Genomic DNA, 25,986 nt, shown 5'->3' with positions numbered 1-25,986 from the left:
GTTGGTGAGCAGGAACAGGATTATAATTTTTTTTGGACAAAGAAAAAGTGTTTCGGGAAGAAAAGAAAACCAATTCGTACACCAAGGCAACGGCATTAGATCTTGGTGTCGTTTTCTAAAGACAAGCACTTAGGGGACAGCAGTGAGAACATGTGGCAGGGGCGGCAACCCTGGTTCTTCATGTTTCTGATTTAACCAACCTAGGAGACTAGGTGTGTTAAATTAAGGCAATCACTGAACTGATCAATTAGCTCAGTTGGCCAGGTGTGGTGCCTAGTTGGAACAAAGTCCTGCAGTAACTGTGGCACTCCAGGAACAGAGTTGCCTACCCCTGCCATAGGGTATCCTGCTATGCTTTGAGAGGCCTTATTGCTCTCGACTGACTAAGCTCACAGAACAAAAAGCTAAAAAAAGGACCCTATTTGGCAGTGTATTGGCAAGGGGACGGGACACCGTTATGTTAGCTTCAGCATATCTTTACTGAGAAAACCGAATAGGAACCTACAGTTAACTTTGTCAGAAAAAAAGCTTCTGTTGGTTCTCTCCTGACTCATCCATCTGACACATCCATCTTTCTTTGAAATGAAAAAATAAATAAACCTGGAACCTTCACATTTGTATGAGCTATAGCAAGTTCCTAGGCAATATGACTTGGCAGCGGCATATGTTCGTACTGGTCCCCTGTGGAAATCGAACCCACAACCCTGGCATTGCAAGCGCCATGCTCTACCAACTGAGCCACACGAGCTAACGAGACATTGGTTTACCAACAAAAAAGTGTGGAACTGCGCAACTATAAGCATGTAAACCCTGGCATGGAAATAGTTAAAGGCTCTCTCATTCACATCCGCAGTTCATCCACAGCTCCTGACCATCATAAGCCAATCAGAGATTTAACCAATCAAAGCTCTTATAAACCTCAAAATTAACCACCCCAATGACAACACCTTGGGTCCCAACTTTCCTCAATATCTGAATGTGTGGGAGTGATGGTTCAAATAAAGCTGAACTCTGACCGACTATGATGAGGAATGCAGGGTGAAGTACAAACAGTGAAGGGCAATGAATAAGTTAGTCAGAGAGCATCCAGCTACGGCAGAGCAAAACACTCACTGTAAAACTAAGCTTTTAGGAGAAAACAACGCTGCCCATGACCTAGATCAAGGTTTGCCCTTAAAATATTCACAGACCACCATTTCACTCCAAACTACTTTGTTATTTTTCTCAAAAGACTTTGGAATTGTTTAAACTTTTATGAGAGGTTACTTGGGTTGTAACAGGAAAATAGCTGGGGTGAAAAACTATTCCAGACCACAGTTTTATACTCTGTGGTTGGGAGTAGGACCATGGACATGAGGATATGGAGTTGATTTTAAGTGGAAATGTCCCATTAGATGAAAGATTTTAACTCCCTGCTTGCCCTTGTTTTTGAATATGTTGTCGCAGTAAGGTGGCCAACTGCAGAGAAGCACTGGCACACAAAAATGAATGTTTTCTTAAGCGAAAAGGAAGCATACCTTTCCCATCTGTTGATGAGGCCTCTTGTAAATGTCTGATGGACCTGTGGACAAGTGAGAAAAGGAGAAATGTCATACCAAGTGGAAAACTGGAGGAGAGTGGCCATTATCTAAAATAATCGCTCTTTCAAAGTAGTCAGCTGGTCTCTGGGTACTTTGGGGCGGGGCACCTAGAAAACCAAAACCTTGGGGAAACACTGCCCATAGAGAACCTCAGAACTCACCAGACCACGGGGAAGAGGATGGCGCCGCAGCACAGCAGGTCCACCAGGAAGAGCACCTCTTTCCACAGGCCGTACTCCGTTGTGCCCTCCTCTGTGGACTCCAAGATGATGTATGCCACGTTGGCCAGCACCTGGAGGGGTCAAAGGTCATGTGCTCCCATCAGTGCCACTGCATTCCCCACTAGGTTGCTTTTTGGGTAAAGATTTCTAATCAGCCTATCCCTTGTCACTATATAAATATGACCCATCATCATGGTAGTCATGCCTTTTGGCACAAATCTAGGATCAGCCTACCTTGTCATTGTAGACGTTATCAAGTACAATGGTAATATTGCCTCAACAGTTAGATGGTTTTAGATAGATAGTATTGTACCTGTAGTGGAATGACAATCATGAAGATCTTCTTGTCCTTATCCGAGAGAATGTGCTTGACAAAAGCCCAGCCGGTCCCTATCAGAGCAATGGTGATGAATAAGAGTGCCCCCTTCAGTCTGCAGGAAGAAACACAAGCACTGCACGCTCATACCAAGTGACAAAACAACATTGATAAGTTTCAGTGCAGGTGAAGCGGAGACACAGAGGCCATTTTACTGGTGAGACTTACAGGTGAGTGATGTAGTAGACCACAGCCCATCCTTCTATGGGGAAGCCCTGGTTAGAGATGTAGTAGTAGTCAATCTGGAAGACAAATGTCTCAGACATCAGTTAATGACTCAAGCTGATGTAAAAAAAGAGGGACAAACTAAATTATATTCTATTTGATTTAATTTCTACTTCAAAACTTGGAAGCACCCCTTTATTGCAGTTAAATACAGCAAGGCTTGAATTGTAGTCCGTGTGCTCACCGCGTGGAAGATGAGTGATAGAGACTTGGTGAAGGGGAGAGCAGTCATGAGCCAGTGGATTTTATAGACATCAGCACTGCCAGAGAAAGAACAAGAGAGGAGGTAGAGAGAGAAAGAGAGAAAAGAGGGAATTAACATTGGTTAGGTTTATGCCATTACATTAATAATTAATCTCAACAAGGGAAATAAGAGTATGATGATATTACGTTGGTATGGAGGTAAATGTTTGGCTATCTGGCGCCCTCTACTGGTCAATGTAAAACAATGCAGGTGTGACTGAGGCAAGACCACTGCTATTCATTTACATTTGAGTCATTTAGCAGATGCTCTTTTCTAGACCCACTTACAGTTAGTGTATTTCCACAGCATTTGCTCAGGAGCTCATAGAGCAGTCAGAGAACTCTGAGGTAAAAGGTCATGACATGAGACAAAGGGTAGCACACTGTGGCATGCTGACTCATCAGATTAGTGAAGAAAATGAGATACCTAGTCAGTTGCACAACTGAATGCATTCAACCAAAATGTGTCTTCGAACCCCTCTGAATCAGGACAAATATTATTATTATTCAAGTCTTAAGGAAAGCACAGCCATTATCAAAACAGTGCCGACATCTCCTGTGCCTCAATACACCCCCCCCCCCCCCCCACCTCCTCCTGGGTAACTCACCGCTGAGTGCGGAGAACGTGCAACCACAGTGTGCCGAGGAAAAAGAAGAACATAGACATGATGATGTAGAGCTTGGGCAGGGGGATCTCCCCAGCAGACAGGAAGCTGTTGGGGTTCTTCTCCTCGATGTTGATCTGAAAGCATCACAAATGTTGGTTATACAGTAGATATAGCAATCTGAAGATTTGACCATTCAGACACAAATGAGCTAAAATATGAGCTAAAAGTGTGGCTAATGAATAATGTTTAATTTTATTATAAAACAATGTTCAGGATGTGATTTAGACAACATAGAAAATTAGGAAAAAGTTGATATTGGTATGGGGCTAGGTCCCTTTCAATGACGTACGAATAGGGAATGATGTCCTGACAAATCAGGAAAAATCCCACCCGATAAACCAGATACAAACTTCAACTTGCAACAAAAGAAAACTACGAAGAGGGTGAAAGAAACACACTCACTTCAATGCTGAAGCGGAGGGGGTTAACCATCTGAGTGTCTTTGCTGTAGCAGTTGTGGAAGTAGAAGTTGTACAGGCCTTGCTGCTCGTCTGTGCTGACGTTGAAGTGAAACTGCACGCAGGGAGGGGGGGGGGGGGAAACCCTGTGATCTGTGTAGCCCAACTCAAGCTAAAGAAATTATATTAGCCTGGTGAAACGAGCCTTACCTGAAAGGAGAAGACTTCTTTGTTTCTATGGAGTGGAAAAGGCACTTCAGACTTTTTCTGTGAATATCAAGAGAGTGGGATCAGAAGATGTGCGTTGATGAAATGACGGCTGGATCGCAATCCTTAAAAAGTCCTCATTCACAAACCCTTGGCTAAATTAGTAACTGGGTAAAACCCTTTATCTGGGATGCAGCCCTTGGGAGCAACTGGTTTTCCTGTACAATTTCTATTTGGTGACAGACCGACATAGATAAGTGAGAACAGGTCCCTTGGTGAATCAAATCCACTGAATCAATCAAAACCACTTAAACAGTTTTCAGAGGAAAAAAAGGGACAGTCCAACCCAGAGATAAAGCATGTTGGAATTGCTGTGCAAATAAACTTGTTTCACAAAAAGTTCACAAAACGTTTTGTTGAATAATACTTCAATTTAAATGTGCAAGAGCAAAGCTGTATAAATTATGACCCAGGAAACACAGTCACGTAATTTTAATGGGGTATGATCCCAAGAGCTTTGTAATTTGCTTACAAAACCGCCAGACACCAGGGCTCCAATGAAAAATATGTACTTTTTTTATTGCGTGCCGTCGGCATGGGTAAATGGACGAGGGAGCAAGATTGAGATCCAGATACTTATTTTCTTATATTGGTTGAGGTCAAAGGGTGACAGAGTATCTATACGGAACAAAAATACACTGCTCAAAAAAAATAGGGAACACTAAAATAACACATCCTAGATCTGAATGAATGAAATATTCTTATTAAATACTTTTTTCTTTACATAGTTGAATGTGCTGACAACAAAACCACACAAACATTATCAATGGAAATCAAATTTATCAACCCATGGAGGTCTGGATTTGGAGTCGCACTCAAAATTAAAGTGGAAAACCACACTACAGGCTGATCCAACTTTGATGTAATGTCCTTAAAACAAGTCAAAATGAGGCTCAGTAGTGTGTGTGGCCTCCACGTACCTGTATGACCTCTCTACAACGCCTGGGCATGCTCCTGATGAGGTGGCGGATGGTCTCCTGAGGGATCTCCTCCCAGACCTGGACTAAAGAATCCACCAACTCCTGGACAGTCTGTGGTGCAACGTCGCGTTGGTGGATGGAGTGAGACATGATGTCCCAGATGTGCTCAATTGGATTCAGGTCTGGGGAACGGGCGGGCCAGTCCATAGCATCAATGCCTTCCTCTTGCAGGAACTGCTGACACACTCCAGCCACATGAGGTCTAGCATTGTCTTGCATTAGGAGGAACCCAGGGCCAACCGCACCAGCATATGGTCTCACAAAGGGTCTGAGGATCTCATCTCGGTACCTAATGGCAGTCAGGCTACCTCTGGCGAGCACATGGAAGGCTGTGCGGTCCCCCAAAGAAATGCCACCCCACACCATGACTGACCCACCGCCAAACCGGTCATGCTGGAGGATGTTGCAGGTAGCAGAACGTTCTCCACGGCGTCTCCAGACTGTCACATGTGCTCAGCGTGAACCTGCTTTCATCTGTTCAAAAGTGACCAAAACATCAGCCAGGAAGCATAGGAATTGAGAAGTGGTCTGTGGTCCCCACCTGCAGAACCACTCCTTTATTGGGGGTGTCTTGCTAATTGCCTATAATTTCAACCTGTTGTCTATTCCATTTGCACAACAGCATGTGAAATTTATTGTCAATCAGTGTTGCTTCCTAAGTGGACAGTTTGATTTCACAGTGTGATTGACTTGGAGTTACATTGTGTTGTTTAAGTGTTCCCTTTATTTTTTTGAGCAGTGTATAAATACAACATGTAAAGTGTTGGTCCCATGTTTCATGAGCTGAAATAAATTATCCCAGAAGTTTCCCATATGGACAAAATGCTTATCTTTCTAATTTTGTGCACAAATTTGTTTACATCCCTGTTAGTGAGCATTTCTCCTTTGCCAAGATAAATATGCCACACCTGTCAGGTGGATGGATTAAGAAGCTGATTAAGCAGCATGATGATTACACAGGTACTGGGGCCAATAAAAGGCCACTCTAAAATGTGCAGTTGTGTCACACAACACAAAGCCAGTTTTAAAGGTACCGTGCAATTGGCATGCTGACTCCAGGAATGTCTACCAGAGCTGTTGCCAAAGAATGTAATGTTAATTTCTTTACCATAAGCCGCATGTTGTTTTAGAAAATTTGGCAGTATGTTCAACCGTCCTCACAACCGCAGAACATGTCTATGGCGTTGTGAACAGAGTGCCCCATATTGGTGGGGTTATGGTATTGGCAGGCATAAGCTACAGACCACGAACACATTAGCATTTTATCGATGGCAATTTGAATGTACAAAAATACTGTGACAAAATCCTGGACCATTTTTTTTTAAAGGCATATGTGACCAACAGATGAATGCTTGTATTCCCAAGCATGTGAAATCCATAGATTAGGGCCTAATGAATTTATTTCAATTGACTGATTTTCTCATATGAACTGTAACTCAGAAAAATCTTTGAAATTGTTTCACATCGCTTTTATATTTGAGTTCAGATATGTTATATGAATATTCTTACCTCTGCAACATCCCGCTTGGGTTTACTCTCACCTAGGATTCAAATGACAACATTGAGAACAACAGATAAAACAATATATGGTCATTGGTCATAACTTACACTGCTCAAATGCAGAATTCCTCAGCTACCTCGAACTTTGGTGTAAATCTACCATCAAAGCAAGTTTAAAACATGTCCTTATCTCAAGTCAGTATTTATTCAGCCCTAAATAAAAATGTATGAACTGTAATGAGGAACCATACCATCACCATGGTCTCCCACAGGGTTTGTGTCATCTTTCCCCTTTACATGTTTCTGTTGGTCAGCTCCAGTCTCAATGCCTATTGTCTCTTTGAGGCCAGGGAGGATGTCAGGGAACACATTCTCCTCAGATGACATCTTCATCTTCACCCTGAGTCACACACAAACAAAATACATGTTTAGCCAAAGTTATGGTATAACATGCCGGTGGCAATAACTTGTTTGGCTGCTTAACTTCTTGGTGACTGGGGGGCAATATTGAGTAGCTTAGATGAATAAGGTGCCCAGAGTAAACTGCCTGCTACTCAGCCATAAAAGCTAGAATATGCATATAATTAGTAGATTTGGATAGAAAACATTGAAGTTTCTAAAACTGTTTGAATTATGTCTCATATGGCAGGCGAAAACCGGAGGAAAAATCCAACCAGGAAGTGGGAAATCTGAGGTTGGTCGTTTTTCAACTCATTCCCCATTGAAGATACAGTGTGATATCTGGAGCAATGAACCGCCCTTGCTGTCTCTGCCTGGCCGGTTCCCCTCTTTCCACTGGGATTCTCTGCCTCTAACCCCATTACAGGGGCTGAGTCACTGGCTTACTGGGGCTCTCTCATACCGTCCCTGGAAGGGGTGCATCACCTGAGTGGGTTGATTCACTGATGTGGTCATCCTGTCTGGGTTGGCGCCCCCCCTTGGGTTGTGCCGTGGCGGAGATCTTTGTGGGCTATACTCAGCCTTGTCTCTGGATGGTAAGTTGGTGGTTGAAGATTTCCCTCTAGTGGTGTGGGGGCTGTGCTTTGGCAAAGTGGGTGAGGTTATATCCTTCCTGTTTGGCCCTGTCCGGGGGTGTCCTCGGATGGGGCCACAGTGTCTCCTGACCCCACCTGTCTCAGCCTTCAGTATTTATGCTCTAGTAGTTTGTGTCGGGGGGCTAGGGTCAGTTTGTTATATCTGGAGTACTTCTCCTGTTCTATTCGGTGTCCTGTGTGAATTTAAGTGTGCTCTTTCTAATTCTCTCTTTCTCGGAGGACCTGAGCCCTAGGACCATGCCCCAGGACTACCTTGCTGTCCCCAGTCCACCTGGCCGTGCTGCTGCTCCAGTTTCAACTGTTCTGCCTTATTATTATTCGACCATGCTGGTCATTTATGAACATTTGAACATCTTGGCCATGTTCTGTTATAATCTCCACCCGGCACAGCCAGAAGAGGACTGGCCACCCCACATAGCCTAGTTCCTCTCTAGGTTTCTTCCTAGGTTTTGGCCTTTCTAGGGAGTTTTTCCTAGCCACCGTGCTTCTACACCTGCATTGCTTGCTGTTTGGGGTTTTAGGATGGGTTTCTGTACAGCACTTTGAGATATCAGCTGATGTACGAAGGGCTATATAAATAAATTTGATTTGATATTGGTCATGTTGCACTTCCTAAGGCTTCCACTAGACGTCAACAGTCTTTAGAACCTTGTTTGATGCTTCTACTGTGAAGTAGGGCCGAATGAGAGGGGATTGAGCCAGGTGTCTGGCAGATTGCCACGAGCTCGTGACGCGCGGTCATGTGAAAGTTAGCTTGCGTTCCATTGCTTTTCTACAGACAAAGGAATTCTCCGGTTGGAACATTATTGAAGATTTATGATAAAAACATCCTAAAGATTGATTCTATACTTCATTTGACATGTTTTTATGACCTGTAATATAACTTTTTTGACTTTTCGTCTGACCTTTCGGCTGGACTTGCACGCGCGTGCAAGTCCAACAAAAGGAGGTATTTGGACATAAATGATTAACTTTATCGAACAAATCAAACATTTGTGAAACTAGGATTCCTGGGAGTGCATTCTGATGAAGATCAAAGGTAAGTGAATATTTATAATGCTATTTCTGACTAATGTTGACTCCACAACATGGCGGATATCTCTTTGGCTGTTTTGGTCTCTGAGCTCCGTACTCAGATTATTGCATGGTATGCTTTTTCCGTAAAGTTTATTTGTAATTTAAATTTGAAATTTAATTTAATTTGAAATCTGACACAGCGGTTGCATTAAGGATAAGTTTATCTAAAGTTCCATGTATAATAGTTGGATCTTTTATCAATGTTTATTATGAGTATTTCTGTAAATTGATGTGGCTCTCTGCAAAATCACCGTATGTTTGTTTTGGAAGCAAAACATTACTGGACGTAACGTGCCAATGTAAACTGAGATTTTTGGATATAAATATGCACTTTATCGAACAAAACATACATGTATTGTGTAACATGATGTCCTTTGAGTGTCATCTGATGATCAAAGGTTAGTGATTAATTTGATCTATATTTCTTCTTTTTGTGACTCCTCTCTTTGGCTGGAAAAATGGCTGTGTGTTTTTATGACTTGGCTCTGACCTAACATAATCATATGTTGTGCTTTCGCTGTAAAGCCTTTTTGAAATCAGACACGATGGGTAGATTAACAAGAAGATTCTTTCATTTGATGTATTGCACTTGTTAATGTAAGAAAGTTACATATTTCTAAAAAATATTTTTGAAATTTGCGCAATGCCTTTTCAGCGGAATGTTGTCGAGGGTTCCGGCCGTAAGAAGTTAACCAACAATGCAGCTAAGAACAATAACTGTTAAGTAAAAAATAAGTAACAAATCATTAAAGAGCAGCAGTAAAATAACAATAGCAGGAGGCTATATACAGGGGGTACCGGTACAGAGACAATGTGCAGGAGCACCGGTTAGTCGAGGTAATATATAGACGTCGAAGAGAGTTAGTGTGACCATGCATAGATAATAAACAGAGTAGCAGCGTAAAAGGGGTGGGGGGCAATGAAAATAGTCTGGGTAGCCATTTGTCATGACGTTGGCCTATGGGTAAGGTTTATGACCCTCCCCATAAATACCTTTCTCCCTCCCTCTCTCTTGACTCTACAGAGGGACTCTTGATTAGCCTTTGTTAAACAGAGAGTCTGGGAAACATCAAACAAGTGGAGGGAAAGGAACCATATTTCAGTAATAGAACCAGTTGAAAATATGCGTTGGTACTTAATGAATATGATGTCAGTTCGGTTGTCATCTGAGACATTATGACTGATGACTGTATCTGGAAAAGTCTACAACACATTATAGTTATCAGATTCACATGGAATTGTGGTGCAATTCAATTGTTTAAATATAAAATTATTTGGTACCAGATGAAATGTAATTTTAGCTTCCAAATGAGAGATTTAGGTTTTCATAAGGTTAGGGCTCTGCTCAATCAGTGGCCCGCCCCTGTGAAGAGACATGGGTTGTAGACTGAAACACAACCTTCTCCCTCCACTATATAAGCCCTTGACGAAAATGTAACTTTCTGTTCCGGGTACATTAGGATGACGATCCGATGTCAGAAGGGTTCAGATAATAACTACAGAACGAAGCCAACCTCAGCGTGAGCTTTGGTTGCGAATGGTATGAACTTTGAACTCTTATTCGCTACCTCCTAGCCGTTGAGTTAGCAACAGCAGCTGCAAACGTGGGCTAGGAAAGAACAGACAGAGTATCCCGTCTACCACACAACGACGTTACTACAACGTATTCAATTTACCAGCAGAGACATTCTTCAGAGGACAGGAAGATCTCTGTTGGCCAACACGACCAGCATTTTCAACCAACCCACCGAAGCTCAGAGTAAATATTTATTGCATTTTCCTTTTCCAAATGGGCGGTAATTCTAAATTCTAACCCATTTCCCATTTGGGCGATAGAGTAGCTGCCTACGGCCCGATAGAGACATCGCTTCTCCCTTTGTTCTTCAGTCTTCCCGCTCTTTCACTCAAACCCAGCCCCCTTTTCTGTGTAACCAGCTGTCATATCTGTTCCGTCCGCTAGGGACGTTTTCCTTTGACATAATTTGTAATCAAGGTATGATTCATTCTGAGTATATGTAATTCTGTGTGATTAGTTAGTTATTTAGTAAATAAATAATTAAACCCAATTTTGTATTGCTGATTTAACTTGTTAGCCAGGGTTCGTGAAGATAACCAAGAATTTACAACTTTCAGATGAGACTGAAATAAGGTGACGATTAATATTGACTGCTATTGATGTAAAATATTACTAGGTCTTTAAGAGTTTATTCGGAAGATAACAGCTCTATAAATATTATTTTGTGGTGCCCCGACTTTCTAGTTAACTTCTTATGGCTGCCATCCCGTTAACGGGATAATTGTCATCAACAACCGCTGAATTGCATAGCGCCACATTCAAATAATATTACTAAAAATACTTCTATTCATGAAATCACAAGTGCAATATTGCAAAACACAGTTTAGCCTATTGTTAATCTACCTGTCGTGTCAGATTTTGAAAATATGCTTTACAGCGAAAGCAATCCAAGCATTTGTGTAAGTTTATCGATCGCTCAACAAAACATTATGTACACCTAGCATCAAGTAGCTTGGTCAAGAAAATCAGAAAAGCAATCAAATTAATCGTTTACCTTTGATGATCTTTGGATGTTTTCACTCACGAGACTCCCAGTTACACAATAAATGTTCCTTTTGTTCCATAAAGATGATTTTTATATCCAAAATACCTCCGTTTGTTTGGCGCGTTATGTTCAGAAATCCACAGGAAAGAGCGGTCACGACAACGCAGACAAATTCCAAGTAGTATCCGTAAAGTCCACAGAAACATGTCAAATGTTTTTAATAATCAATCCTCAGGTTGCTTTTAAACTATATAAATCGATAATATATCAACTGCAAATGTCTTTTTCAGTCGGAGAGGGAAAGGCAATGGCTGCCCAAATTCTGTTACACATAAAAAAACGCTGCTGGCACCCGGCCATATAATGACGCGATGTTATCTTTCTCGCTCATTTTTCAAAATGAAAGCCTGAAACTATGTCTAAAGACAGTTGACACCTTGAGGAAGCAATAGGAAAGGGAATCTGGTTGATATCCCTTTAAATGGAGCAAAGGCAGGCTATGGAGTTCTCAAAATAGAAGCCACTTTCTGGTTTGATTTTCCTCAGTGTTTCGCCTGCAATATCAGTTCTGTTATACTCACAGACAATATTTTGACAGTTTTGGAAACTTTAGAGTGTTTTCTATCCAATACTAATAATAATATGCATATATTAGCAACTGAGACTGAGGAGCAGGCCATTTAGTTTGGGCAACTTATTCATCCACGCTACTCAATACTGCCCCCAGCCATAAGAAGTTAATTACATTTACATGATTAGCTCAATCAGGTAATATTAATTACAGAGAAAGGATTTTATAGAATAGCATGTCATATCACTTAATCCGGCATAGCCAAAGACATGACACATTTGATTAGTTGTTCAGGAATCTTATAGAAGGGTAGAAGTTGTTAAGAAGTATTTTGGACCACGTTCAATGCCATCGGAAGAATCCCGGAACATATTCCAGTCTGTGTTAGCAAAACAGTCCTGTAAAAACAGTCCTGTAGCTTAGCATCTGCTTCATCTGACCACTTTTTTTATTGACCGAGTCACTGATGCTTCCTGCTTTCATTTTTGCTTGTAAGCAGGAATCAGGAGGATAGCATTATGGTCAGATTTTCCAAATGTATGGTGAGCTTTGTACATGTGCGTCTCTGTGTGTGGAATAAAGGTGTTCTAGAGTTTTTTTCCTCTTGTTGCACATGTAACATGCTGGTAGAAATGAGGTAAAACAGATTTGCAATAAAGTCCCCAGCCACTAGGAGCACCGCCACTGGATGAGCATTTTCCTGTTTGCTTATGGACATATACAGCTCATTGACTGCACTCTTAGTGCCAGCATCGGTTTGTGGTGGTAAATAGACAGCTACGAAGAATATAGATGAACTCTCTTGGTAAATAGTGTGGTCTACAGCTTATCATGAGAAACTACCTCAGGCAAGCAAAACTTGAGACTTCATTATATTTCGTGCACGAGCTGTTGTTTACAAATATACATAGACCGTTACCCCTTGTCTTACAAGAGGCTGCTGTTCTATCCTGCCAAAAAAAAGTGTAAAACTGACCAGCTGTATGTTACTCATGTCGTCATTCAGCCACGACTCCGAGAAACATAAGATATTACAGTTTAATGCCTGTTGGTAGGATGTACGTGCTCGTAGTGAGTCTATTTTCTAATCCAATGATTGCCAACGTACAAAGGCAGATTACCCACTCGTCGTCGGATCCTTACAAGGCACCCAGACCTACATCCCCAATATATATTTGTCTCTTTCTCCTGCGAATGAGATTATGATGAGGGCCTTGTCGGTTCTCTGGAGTAAATCCTTTGTGTCCGACTCGTTAAAGAAAAAAATCTTCTTTCGGTACGAGGTGAGTAATCGCTGTCCTGATATCTAGAAGCTCTTTTCAGTCATAAAAGACGGTGGCAGAAACATTATGTATAAAACAAGTTAGAAATAATGTGGGAAAAAAAACATAATAGCACAATTGTTTAGTGGACTGTAAAACCACAGCCATCAAGTTGACTAGCCTGATTAAATTAAAAAAACTATTTGTAAACAATGGTAACTCTTTGTAGAAGGGTACATGGGGTTCCCTGCGGTCAGATAGAAACTCACTCATTTTTCTTGAAGTCAAATAACAGCAATGCCACAGCGACGTCACTGCTGGGAGACTTCTTAAGGACACAGTAGTCCAGATCTTGATCATCCTGTGCACACACACACACCAGACATTATTGATCTCATCCTGTTAGTAGGAGTACCTCCTGTGTAGGCCTAGTCCATGTTGAAAAGCTTCAGTAATAACACCAAACAGATCTTAGACTAGAATGGATACTCACTAAATACGTAGAGAAGCCATTGCTGCTTGTCCTATCCAGACTGAATCCAACCTGAATAGGAAACAGGCAAAGATTACAAAATAGATGTTGGTCAGAGCCATGCATTTTGTTAATAAGAAGATTAAATGTACCTGGCTACATCATTTCCCAATGGGACTTCTCATGCAATGACAATTCCCAGAACAGTTATTGAACAGACCACTGACAGATATTGAAATGGATCTTACCGTGGAGCTGTCAATCTTGTCCAGATCCTCCCCAGTAAGGGTAAGACTGGACATATTCACTATCATGTAACCATGTTTGTAGAAGCCAAAAGTGTTCAGGTGGACTTTCTGTCGAATGTCATCCTGAAAGAATGTACATGACAAACAACATTTGATTTTGATCAAGGTCACTGTTAATTGACATTGTAGTATCAGTGCATTAGAGATTAGCTGGCCACCACACTTGGTCAATAACTGTGGCCTACCATTTTCAAATCATAGTACAAGGTGACCAGCTATTAAATCAATATCAACATAGCTAACAAGTGTTGCTTGTTAGCTAAAACGCTCAGTGGATAACATGTTAAATACAATTAGAGACGAGCAAGTATTGCGACCTTATGTCGTATCCACGCGTAATTAGCTACACTAGACGATGCATTTATTATGATGAACCGCTAGCTAGCTAGAAGCTAGGTCTGATTGGCATGAAACTCTATTCACTTGTATGACAGTAAGCGGCCATATGAAACTGACAAATAAACCTACCTCGAGTTTAAGATGATGTAACCTGCAATGGCTTTCTCTGAGAAATAACAAAAATAACACAATAGTAGCCGTAAACATATATATTTTGTCGGTCGCCATTTTTCTAAAAAAGCATACTTGCAAGAAACATACTTCCGGCAGGATTTACGCACTGACGCATAAAAAAAATTCTGCTACGTCGTACGTTTTTCTTGTTTTGCGTTAATCTTTTGTTTTGGGTAATACATTTTTCCTTGTGTTTTTGGTACTTTTCCTCGTTTGTTTAACAACAAATTACATGTTCTGCTTGAAACATTGAGAATGTAAAACAATTTCATCTTCATTACATTGGCTACATTCCAGGCCCTGTACAAAGCAAGTCAATCACCAAATATCAATTATGGAAAGAGTTGAAAATGCAGTAACCACATTAATACTAGCGCTCCCAAACTGGACAATATGATGCATAAGAAAACACACCTGTTAATGATTCATTTAATTATCTGAAGTGCACATACATTTAAAACCATAGAATTTCTCTGAAATGTTAAGACCACTTTGAAAGAGATTTGGGAATAGTCTAGCAGTTTCTAAACCCCAGAGAAATATTGGCTGCATTCCAGGCCAACTACATTACAGTCACCTGCCAGATCGTACGACGCCTGGATCATATCAGCTACCTGTAGCATATAATGTAGCAATCTTATACCTGGCTGTGCAGTCGATAATAGGTCACCCATTAGTTGCTGGGTGTACTGCAGCAATGACTGCAATGTCAGACTAGAACAGGGCCAATCACTCAAATCGAGCGCTAATTTCCATGATACTTTGGGTATAAGCATTAGTCCAAAACGTTTTGCAACAGGAAACAAGAGTTTCTACTTTCTATTGGACAAATTCATGTAGAGCCCTCCCTGTTTTATTCCGTTGGGTTCCTAGTGAGTACACACCCCCGGTGATTTTTTTTGTGTGGGGGGGGGGAGAGAGAGATGTATTCATTAGTCAGTTTCCATTGTCAAACATTTTGCATTCCTCCACAACAGAAAACTGACAAATGTAGGTAGGTCCCTCCCGGTTTTGTTCCATTTGGTTGCTAGATTAAGACTGGTCCTATTGCAAAAAGCTTTGCAACAGATACAGACTTACAAATACACCCTACCTCTAGAGTGTGATTGTGTGTTTCTTTACAGTGGACGTACAGACACACATTTACAAGGCAGTGTCACAAAGCAACTGCAGTATAAAAGACTTATCAATTATGACAGCTTAGAGTAATTTACAGACATGTTAGTTGACATCGTGCTCAATGCTAAAGGTCTAGTTTTATTGTAGAGGTGTTACATTTTTATTTAACAAGGGAGAATATCTGATTTACCAAGACAATGATAGCTACACGAAGCACATTTGAAATGTTTAAGAATACAGTCAACATATAATGCAAGTCCGCGAGATCGGCAAATGAGGATCTCACTAAGAAATAGTGAAACAAAATTTTAACTGTTCTCTTTGTAAGAAATCCAGTTCATGTTGCAACACTCTCCCTATGTGTCTCTTATTGGTAGCAATGAACGGACAGGAAAGAAAGCCATTCTTGTACACAACCCAAAGAAACGTACTGGGTGGAAAGAGTGAGGCCTTTGACTAACCGTTTCCACACTTTCTTTGGATTACCTGTCATTTTCGGGGCCTACCGTCCCACTGCCGTCTTCTCAAACGCTTTTAAAGCACAATACCACTTCACGTAAACAATAACAGTAAACACCCGTGTCATACTAGAAGGCGCACAAATTAACCCCCCAAGAGGCCATGTAAACAGTTTTGGCTTCAAATATAAGACTTAAGGTTAATATGTTTTCTATTGTTGGAGACTATTTGACTTGAATCCATTTGTGTTGCATGAGCCAGTTTATAATTGCATAATCCATTAATTAGTAGTAATAACTTGTCATTGGTTAGGATGCTGGGACTGGAGATTTATTGCAGTGCAGGGGAGGCTAGATTGTGTGTGAGAGACTAGTCTCTCTTACACACACCTGCCCACAAAGGATCTGGACTCATGCTAACATCAATAGGGGGAGGAACAGAGTTCTTGCCCAGCACTGACTGACTGTTTATCCTAGACCCAAAGAGGTGACCCCACCTAGCCAGAAGGCATAAATATATATGCATGTGTGACCGGTTTGTGTGCTATGGAGCTGTAGCATCCAGTTTGTGTGTAATACATATAGTTTAAGCTTCCTTTGGTGTCTATCTGGAATTTGTACCAGAACCTTACACTGATTGTTCTGTATCTCTGGTTCTTTTCATAGTGTACTGATGTGTATATATTTTAAAATTTCATTTTGGGCTCATCTGTAAAAGAGACCAGTCTCAAAATGACTCCCTGTCACAATAAAATAAACGTGTGATCCTCAGTAAGGCTGTGTGTGGTACTGGCTAAAACATTTGACATGAACTTGTATTGGCCAGAGCCCTCTATCAATTGAAATGCAATGGCCATTTCTATTATGCTTACCAAGGACTCGGGGTAACACAAAACCCTGTTGCCTGGTACAAATTGAATAACCTACTAGTAAGCATAGCTAACAAGCTTCCCCTTAGGCTGCATGATATCCCAGCATTTAGCTCTCTCCAGAGAGGGTTTCTTCTTGATTCTGCTTACCAGACAAATCAATCTGATCTATTGCTGTTCTGACAGAACCATCCCTTTAAGAGGCAAAGGAAGGGTCAAGGTGTTTCAGGACGCCCCCAACCAGATGGAGGCTTCCAGCGACGAGGACGTGGATGCCAGTGGCATCTCTTAGCGGAGCGGCTTTGGCAGTCACGCTGGGCTTGACGGGGATGACCCTCTTGTCCGGATGTGCCAAGACAGAGTCCCTGCCCTGGCTGAGCCACTGGAGGGCGCTGAGGATGCAGGGGAAAACTAAGGTTTTGCTGCAGCACTCGGCTGCCACCAGTGGGAGAACATTGCGGGAGATGAGCAGCTGGTCGCCGGGCTTCTCTTCCTGGCCGTTGAGCAGGCGCCAGCTCCTCTGGTTGTCCAGGCAACGGGTGAGCATGTTTTCCACAGAGACATTGAAGTTTTGTTGGTCTGAGGAGAGAGGGAAGGCATTCGGGGGTAAAGGTTACACAATGCTACTCTGCTAGATTCTTCCAGAATCAAAATGGGTATAATTTAAAATGGCAGATTGTCAAAGGGAAATCACATGCAGAACAATTTAATTTTAGTTTCACTTTTCAAACATTAATAGCCAGAACATAAAAGCAACACTTCGGCCAATAGATTTATGACAATGTTTGCTGGTTTGGACACCATGTTAATAACACAGCAACATCTTTCTTTGCCCTTCCATTGACAGTGAAGTGAGAACATGCTCACATCCACACCAATGATTAACACAGATCGCGACGCATAATTACAACAGCAGAGCTATTCATTTAGTCATACTAGGCTACCGTTTGATCTGTCAAGCCGCAGTCATTGACAAAGTAGTTGATGCATGTTATGCCTGGCTAAAAATCACAATGTGATAGCCTTACCTGCATTACATGATGCAATGGCCTCTGTGATGTTGGGGCAGAACACAGCAAAGTCAAAATGGCACGGCTGAAATCCCAATATAGAAAAAAAAACTAAATCAGTTACAGTTGTCCTACTAGCATGGCACATACTTTTACATTTTAGTCATTTAGCAAACACTCTTAACCAGAGCGACTTACAGGAGCAATTAGTGTTAGATGCCTTGCTCAAGGGCACATAGAGATTTCACTTAGTCGGCTTGGGGATTCGAACCAGCGACCTTTGTTACTGCCCACTGCTCTTAACCACTAGGCTAGCTGCTGTCCATACAGTGCGTTCATCAAGTATTCAGACGCCTAGAATTTTTCCATTTTACAACCTTACTCAAATTTATTCAATTATTTTGTCCCCCACTCACAATACTCCATAATGACAAAGCAAAAACATGTCTAGAAACGTTTGTACATTTTAAATCTCACATTTAAGTAAGTATTTAAGACCCTTTACTCAGCACTTTTTTGAAGCGCCTTTGTAAATCGCTGCCAGTAGGGTCTTCTTGGGTATGACTCTACAAGCTTGGCACAGCTGTATTTGGGGAGTTTCTCCCATTCTGCCAATTATTGGAAAAATGACTTGTGTCATGCAAAGTAGACATCCTAACCAACTTGATATAACTATCGTTTGTTAACAAGACATTTGTGGAATGGTTGAAAAACGAGTTAATGACTCCAACCTAAGTGTAAGTAAACTTCCGACTTCAACTGTATGCATCTGTTTATTTGTAATAAATTTGCAAATGTTTCTAAAAACATGTTTTCCCTCTCATTATGGGGTATTGTGTGTAGATGGATGAAATAATTGTTTCACCATTGTGAATAAGGCTGTAATGTGGAAAAAGGGAAGGGGTCTGAAAACTTTCCGAATGCACTGTATATGACAATACCATCACAGCAAGATGGGCTGACATTTGTGATTGGGACACATTGATTGAATGTTTAGTACTTATCGTTGTTGGACAGTTAACCTAGCCTAGGGTACTCACAACCAGTAACTTTAGCATGGCTGCAGAGTCTCTCTCCCCTGTGGCGTTGAACAGTAGCACTCTGACCACAGGACCACTGTGAGGAGACATAGGGGGTAGGTATACGGTTAGGATACCAGAGATTATCAACTGACAGACTTTGCTTGAATTGCAGAGCTCAACAAATGGTAAGGTGCATAGACTACAATTGACAGGACAACACAGACCTAGTGGAGCACAAACTCACACGCAGATACTGACCCTGTGGTTCTTTCGTGTTGAGAGGCAACCTCGCTGAACCAGCTTACACAGGCCAGCATGCTACGGGTGGTGTGGGCCCCATCCAGGAAGTAGGTGACTGGGCCATGCTTCAGAGTCTGGGTCCTCCCCGGCCATTCAGTCTCCTCCAGCCCTACCGCCCAAGAGGAAAGTGATGTACTGTTGCTGAATACCAAAATGGGACCCTAGCATCTACTGCAGATCTAAAATGATTGGATAGGTATAAGCAGGAAGTTGCGCTGGAGGCTTCCTTGGTTGTTGGTGCTGAAACAGGGGAACGAACCATGGACCTTGATATACAGTCCACCTAGTCCTCTGCTATAAAGCCATTAGTAATTCAACCCGCACCCCACAATCCTCAAATTCAGAGAAAAACACTTAGTATTTTCATGACCCATCAATGCTCAGGTGACTGTTCACCCCCGTGGGTTTCACCGGAGGCTGTTATTTTGCAGGTGAGTGTGTTGGAGTTGTTCTATTGAACTGACCTTTCGCCATAATGGGGCTTGGCTGAAAGGCAGCGGCCGGTGACACGCCTTTACTCTCGCCAGCGGGGGAAGGGATGCTCTGGTCTACAGAAGAGTAGAAGATGAGGAATACACATGACCTGAAATCACCACACAATCAAAACATACCATGTCCAATAATCTCACACCTGTATACACCCAGGTTGTTCCTTTACCCTACCACCCCCAGACCAGCCTCAAACACTCACTCCCACCTACCAGGAAGGCAGCGTCTCTGTAGCCAGCTGTGGCTGAGCTGCAGGGCAAGAGAGGCGTTGGAGCGCTGGTGGTGGCCAGCCAGGCCCAGACGCAGAGGTCCCGAGTCAGCAGGGTACTCCTCCAGTTCTGGGCACACCCAGAGAGGACACTGAGGAGGAGGAAGAGAGAGGGTAGGAGAAATAGTAAAAGTTATTCAAGGACAGTCCAAGGGACAGATTCACATCAAAGTCCAATATTATGCCATTGTGTTACCCTGAAATGTGACATTTCACTCCAAAATGAGTGGGGCACCACTGCTAAATAAATACAGGGGAAACATTGTGTTCATACGTCATTGTAGGCCAGGTATCTACAAACTGTCTACAGACAATGTTGTATCTTGTTTTATGACTTCTTTATTGGCTCTCACCCCAATCTCCTTCGCTCTCTCTTTGAGAACCACCATAGGGCTGTCTGGTTGCTTCACAGTGAAGGCAGGAACTCCTGGCTGAGGAGACACGAGAAATAATTCAATAACGTCAGTAACTCCTACTGTTTATTTCAGCATAGTCAAAATGTGAACACTTGTGTCTTTCTTGGTGTTTTACTACATGCATTAAACAACCACGCCTCAATTGAGGCTACTTTGTAACATTCTAGAGGTGCTGTTCTGAAAATGTTCTGTGTCAGAATGTATCAAAAGTGCGGCCTTGACAAAGCAAGAGTCAAACTGTACTGCAATCTAACCTTAAAAATGCCCCCTTTCTGCCAGGCAATTTTCTCGATGGTATCCCCCAGTATTGAGGTGTGATCTATACCCAGGGAGGCGATGCCACACACCCACGGCCTCCTGTCAGAGGAGGACATACAGAGCATAGACTACAGAGTTCAGTGGACTCAATGGATCGTCACACAAAATAACTTTGTTTATACAGCAGGGAAAGTGAGATAAATGGTCTGTACGATACTGCATGCAGAGGCGGCATAAATTACATTTTTAAACAGATTTCATGTTAAAGGTAGACTAAATGACATAGCCATGTGGTAGAAGTGAACGACAGGCAACACTCCGATCTCACATCTGCGCATGCGTACGGCTTCACTTCACACTGTTACAGCGTAGTAGCCACGGGAACAAAACAGAGAAGTTGAGCCTCCTGTTTCAACGCCCTTAGTGGTTTCAGAAATTGACCCACTAGGTGGTTTACTTTCTGCATCTACGTCATAGCGCTGAGTCTACCTTTAACTAGTTTGTATTAGCTACTTGTTTTGAAAGTGTAACCAGCGGGTGAAGGGTGAGAACAGAAATGAACTGCATGTCAGATCTACCAGTTCTCTTGTTGGTGACCATCTAGTGTAGTACTAGCTTTGATCTGACCATGGAGAGTTCCTACAGGCGAGAATGATTTGCATCTCAATTATGGGAAAGTACAGGGGCAAGTCAAATTAATAATTTGTCCAGCGTAGAAAATGTTTTCCATACATAGTTAGAATTAGATAAGCTTATCAAAAACCTGAATGCTTGTGCCTGCATTGCACATCTTTTGAAAGTCTAACTCATTTAAAAAAGTCTGTTCTCAACAACCCTCTTCAAATAGCACCTAATGTCTCTCTCGCTCTATCAACTAACAATAAATGGAGACCTTTCATTGCAAAATGGGGCTGCTGACAAATGGGAGGCTTGACGAGACAGTCAGTCACGCTTTGTTAACGAGGTCGCACCATAGGACAAAATGGTGGAAGGGCTTGTCGAGTGAGTTCAGTGAGACATTAGGCACACAGCAGTAGTCACTAGAGACTTTGGAACTGAGCCAGGGGGTACAGTGAGGGGAATTAGGGTATGCTGCAGAGGGGGATTCCATGAGAGGGAATGGTTACATCAGCTGCATCATCATCAAAGAGATCTATTTCTAATCTAATTAACGGCCATTACGGACCATTGAACTAAATCCTGTTCATTTCCCATCCCATAGGATCCAACTACATGCTTCTTACCTGATTATGTTGGTGCAGTCGTAGGCTCCACCAATCCCAACCTCAATCACTGCCAAGTCCACCTGCATCACAAGACAGTATGGGTGGCTGAGCTCAACCCACATTTCTATTCAGTCATTTCAAGAGGTCAATTGAAAGAATTGATGAGTGCCATTTTTTTATTTTACCAAGAAGAATTGAGTCATGAAATGTAATTAACTTCCTGATTTGATGAGTCGATCTGACCCTGTGACAGATAGGCCATAACTCTCATCAGAAATGTTTACCAGTACAGGTTGTGACTCATTAGTAGCCACGAAGACACCAATATAAAACCACCAATATAAAAAATGAATTAAAGAAAGGTCACCACTATGCATTATAGTGTCTGCAAAACATGAGGGGCCCCTTGTCTCCTTTTTCATGCCAATCCTATCAGGTGTGTGAAGAAATGAACAAGGACAGAAGGGAAAGGGAGCACCCACCAGCCCTAGACACCCCAGCAATGCTGCACAGGGACACCAGAGGTATGATGGGAATACAGGACCTGATATGAGAGATGTGGTACACTGGTTATAGCGACCTACCTTCTCCTGCAGGAAGATGTGGAAGGCCAGGATTGTCAGGAAGCGGAAGTAAGCGGGCATACTCCCCCCGTGAGTGTCCTGAGAGGGGTCAAAGGTCAACAGGATATTACTATAACAGCTTCGTAGTATCCCTTCAACATCTCAAAGAGCAAATACGCAACCTCATTTAAGGGCGACAGCTACAGCATGGGACATCTACAACAAATCATATGACACACATGCATGCACTGGTCATTATAGGACGAGAGGTTTTTCATTTTCTTCCTAAACTCAATTATCAGTTCTAACGGCTAGAGACAGGAATACTACACAAGGTAAAGCGGGCTGAATTACAGGCAATGGCCCAAACCCAGATGTATACCGGTTACAGGCAAATTGTGAAGGGCCCTGCTATTTTAAATGTATGAGTAGAACTCATTTAGTTTCCAGTTCAGACAGTGGTACTTTATTAGTACGTCCAACGTAAAAATATTTGAAGAATCTATTCATTTTATTTTCTCTACAGGAAAAGAGAGAATGTGTCATATTCTGAAACACATTAAGGACACCTTCTCCTTGGAGGTCAATGACCAGGAGCACAGAAAGCAGAACTCCAAACCGTCACTACAATTGGAATCGTAACCTTTTTCCACAACTACCTTGGTTTCATACAGCCGTCCATACACCTGCCAGAAATATTTTGTGAAGAGTTCTTTGCCGATTGGTTTTCCATTAATTCTTATCCTCTCCCTGACTTGTACCAAATGTGGGGAACTGCAATCGACAGAAAAGAAATGTGTTAACAGTCAAAAACATGACTTAAAATATATAATTGAGGATGATTAATTCTTAAAAATAGGGGTATGGTAAGCGAACCTTTGCAGTAGAGTAGAAATTCACTGAAACATTTCTCAATTTCTTATGACTAAAATGAGTCTCGTTTCTCCAATAAATCTTCAGAAGGTTTAAAAATCTAAAACATGGGAATGTTTATCTAACACTAACCTAATAAAAGCAGTTCTGTATGAATGAGGTTTATGCAAAAAATAAATTAGGTAAAATCATAACGTCTGATCTTCAGGTCGGAAAGTCTGAGCTCTAGAAAGATGCCAGAATTTCCGACTTGGATGACCTCTCAAAACAAATTTTCCCAGTGGGATCATTTTTTCTCAGTTGTCTTGAACGCACTGAAGGTGGAGATTTCCGAGTTCCCAGTTGTCTTGCACTGCATCATGCACAAATTCATGCTGTTCCTATGACCAAAGAAAGTGAAATATTCCTGAATATTAAAATAGACAAACTGCTAATAACAATAGAAACCCAGGGCTATAGATACACTTGGCTAATCATTAATTGCAGCGAGAGTGGATGTAGGGGGAAGTGCGTTGTGTTTTGTAGTAGTGTTTAATAAAAAATGTAAAAGGTGTTAACAGAGCTGAATAAAACAGACATGAACTCACTCAAAAGCCACAGCTCTTTGTTATATTCTTTGACAGTCTCTGGCCATGGTTTAAAAAAAGTTTTGAAATCACACATAGGCTGTGGCCAGGGTTGTGGATGCCGTCTGGTGATTTGAGCTATCCGATTGGCCAGCGCAATAGGCACACTCGATTTAGCCACAGTCGATCATGACCACTGCTCTGTAACTACTACACAAGAACGTTGGCTCAGCAGTCAGTGAACTTACTGAATAATGTTTCATGCAGGAAATCAGATGACAGGTTATGGCTGGGTTAACTGGATGAGGCTGGTAATCACAAGTAAATGTCCTCAACTCTGCATCAAAAACAGTCCTTTTTTTCTCTCAATTAATTTGCTGTAGTTAGGACTGCTCTGGATTTGATACTTCTGGATATGTACCTGTAAAATCCAGTCCGAAAACCATAACTTCTCAGTATTTGTTCTGTGAAGGCACACGTTGACCCCTGAAAGATAAAACATTTGAAACATTACTCACCTTCTTCCAACAATGCCATAACAAGTTGTTTACGACATTTGTTTAGCAAACTTTGCACAAGATACGAGCTTGGGTCTATCTCATAGATTAGTGGATTTAAACGCACACTCCACACACCTTGCCTTTCGTTCCTGTGACATGAATGATATTGAGATGGTCAAGTTCTTCCACCTTGGAATCAAAATGGGAAAACATTTAGATTAGGAGATAATCAATTCTTGACCATTTCAAATGTTAGGGGTAGACACAGAATAAATGGTAGGGGTAGACACTGCTGGAGAATATATTTACCACCAGGCCTGCTCGCTCCAGGAAGCCCCTCATGGCCTGGAGCTGGAGTTGAGGGTGACCCCGCTCTCGACGCACTTGCTCCAGGGCACAGGCATTGGTCTGCAGGGTATTGAGGGTGCATACTGCGTCCTGTAGTGGCAGAAATAAAACACAAGAGTCCAAATAGTTTTTAATATCTCTGGATGGCATTGCATTTTATTTTACCTACCTATTTTGCCTAGTTAACTAGGCAAGTCAGTTAAGAACAAATTCTTATTTTCAATGACAGCCTTGTTCGGGGCAGAACGACAGATTTTTACCTTGCCAGCTCGGGGATTCGATCTTGCAACCTTTCGGTTACAAGTCTATCGCTCTAACCACTAGCCTACCTGCCGCCCCAGAATTGTAAAAAAAATTGAAATTAAAACCTTGCCAATTCCACTTTCGTAGTGTTTGATGCACACACGTGTTTCATTCAGACTATAGTTGATAACGGGGAGAAAACGCTTACATTAACAAAATCATTTCACATGCCAGGCGCAGTGGTCTAAACTTTAAGAAGACTGTCACTGTCTGTTGAATGCATGAGTTTACCATGGTAGCTATATTTACTTTGTTAATAATCTCGCACCATGACTTCACCAGCCACACGTAGCCTGTGGGCTGAGCTATCCAGCTAGATAGTAGAGACCGTTTGTGGAGATGGCTAGCTTGCAAGTAAGTGAACGTTGAGCAGGTATGTTTGGTACAGCAGCTACGTTTACTGTCTGAACAGTGCACACCTTTTTAATTGGGGCGTTGGGGTTTGCATATTAACTAGTTTAAGTAGGCTAACAAAATATCAAATTGCTCAGCGGAGTATTTATTATTTTTGACAAATAACTTGAGGAAAACATTTATGCTGAGAAGTTTGCTAAAACTGACCCGCGCCATGCTGCCTAGCCTCATAACTTGCAACAGAGAGCAGATTAGCTAACGTCCACCCCAAAGCCAGTCCATTCGGGAGTTGTAATAGTATTTGTCCCTTGCACGCGAACACTAGTTTGCTGATTTGAAGGTAAATGATTACTAGATAGATGGCGAAGTAGGAAAATGGCTCTCATTTATTTGTATGTATAGCAAGCTGTTGATCAAGTTGAACGTGAGCCATAAACTTGTCAAACTAGCGAGGTAACGTTAAATAGTACGTTAACTTGCTAGCACATTGGCTAGTAGATGATAGCCACAGTATCTTACCTGATACTCCATTCTGTGAAGTAGCGGTTCTGCCTTTGTACTTGAACACTTCACTGTGGTAAACTTGGACGACCAGTCCTTCTGGCGGAGGAACGCGGCAAATACGGAGCTCCGCTCCAACAGGCGAGAAAAGCTTACCATCATGGGGCTTGTGTAAACGCACACAGGAAACTGCCGCCAAATTTGGGCGATATTCCTGTCAGAACGTGATGTCGTCACGCCACGCCTATTGAGAGAAATGTATTGTT

General features: G+C 42.0%; 2 protein-coding genes across 2 annotated transcripts in view; both read right to left on the bottom strand.

Annotated features, from left to right (window-relative positions):
- gpr107 (G protein-coupled receptor 107) overlaps positions 1 to 14,396 on the bottom strand; it is a 32,481-nt gene extending 18,085 nt beyond the window's left edge. The window contains exons 1-14 of the mRNA XM_021601762.2: positions 14,233 to 14,396; positions 13,705 to 13,827; positions 13,478 to 13,528; positions 13,254 to 13,345; positions 6,710 to 6,858; positions 6,468 to 6,499; positions 3,922 to 3,978; positions 3,716 to 3,826; positions 3,254 to 3,387; positions 2,587 to 2,662; positions 2,346 to 2,419; positions 2,115 to 2,232; positions 1,742 to 1,872; positions 1,518 to 1,561 (exon numbers count right to left, since the gene is read on the bottom strand). Of these exons, the coding sequence (XP_021457437.1) occupies positions 1,518 to 1,561; positions 1,742 to 1,872; positions 2,115 to 2,232; positions 2,346 to 2,419; positions 2,587 to 2,662; positions 3,254 to 3,387; positions 3,716 to 3,826; positions 3,922 to 3,978; positions 6,468 to 6,499; positions 6,710 to 6,858; positions 13,254 to 13,345; positions 13,478 to 13,528; positions 13,705 to 13,827; positions 14,233 to 14,331 (1,291 nt within the window). The 5' untranslated portion in view covers positions 14,332 to 14,396. The remainder of the gene's footprint in view (positions 1 to 1,517; positions 1,562 to 1,741; positions 1,873 to 2,114; positions 2,233 to 2,345; positions 2,420 to 2,586; positions 2,663 to 3,253; positions 3,388 to 3,715; positions 3,827 to 3,921; positions 3,979 to 6,467; positions 6,500 to 6,709; positions 6,859 to 13,253; positions 13,346 to 13,477; positions 13,529 to 13,704; positions 13,828 to 14,232) is intronic.
- Positions 14,397 to 14,692: 296 nt separating this feature from the next.
- Positions 14,693 to 25,938, bottom strand: LOC110523240 (folylpolyglutamate synthase, mitochondrial). The gene is made up of 15 exons (XM_021601761.2): positions 25,739 to 25,938; positions 24,524 to 24,652; positions 24,350 to 24,403; positions 24,136 to 24,200; positions 22,935 to 23,049; positions 22,297 to 22,374; positions 21,731 to 21,792; positions 20,483 to 20,585; positions 20,166 to 20,243; positions 19,757 to 19,904; positions 19,520 to 19,603; positions 19,014 to 19,164; positions 18,774 to 18,849; positions 17,752 to 17,818; positions 14,693 to 17,302 (listed from the first exon to the last, which is right to left on the bottom strand). The coding sequence occupies exons 1-15, from the start codon at positions 25,880 to 25,882 to the stop codon at positions 16,920 to 16,922; spliced, it is 1,737 nt and encodes a 578-aa protein (XP_021457436.1). The 5' UTR covers positions 25,883 to 25,938; the 3' UTR covers positions 14,693 to 16,919.
- Between the last annotated feature and the right edge of the window lie 48 nt (positions 25,939 to 25,986).

This window comes from Oncorhynchus mykiss, chromosome 5 (assembly GCF_013265735.2).
Source record: "Oncorhynchus mykiss isolate Arlee chromosome 5, USDA_OmykA_1.1, whole genome shotgun sequence".
In the NCBI taxonomy this organism is placed as follows: Eukaryota; Metazoa; Chordata; class Actinopteri; order Salmoniformes; family Salmonidae; genus Oncorhynchus; species Oncorhynchus mykiss.
The sequence above is the reverse complement of the archived record's forward strand: the minus strand, read 5'-3'. Positions and strand labels throughout refer to the sequence as shown.

Bases quoted from the DNA above. Each gene is read 5' to 3' on its own strand.
- LOC110523240 (XM_021601761.2), bottom strand. From the start codon at position 25,882: ATGATGGTAAGCTTTTCTCGCCTGTTGGAGCGGAGCTCCGTATTTGCC. The intron at 20,244-20,482 runs GTTAGATTGCAG...GTGTCTCCTCAG, and splicing joins AGAAAGGGGGCATTTTTAAG to CCAGGAGTTCCTGCCTTCAC. The intron at 17,819-18,773 runs GTGAGTACCCTA...TTGGGATTTCAG, and splicing joins CCATGCTAAAGTTACTGGTT to CCGTGCCATTTTGACTTTGC.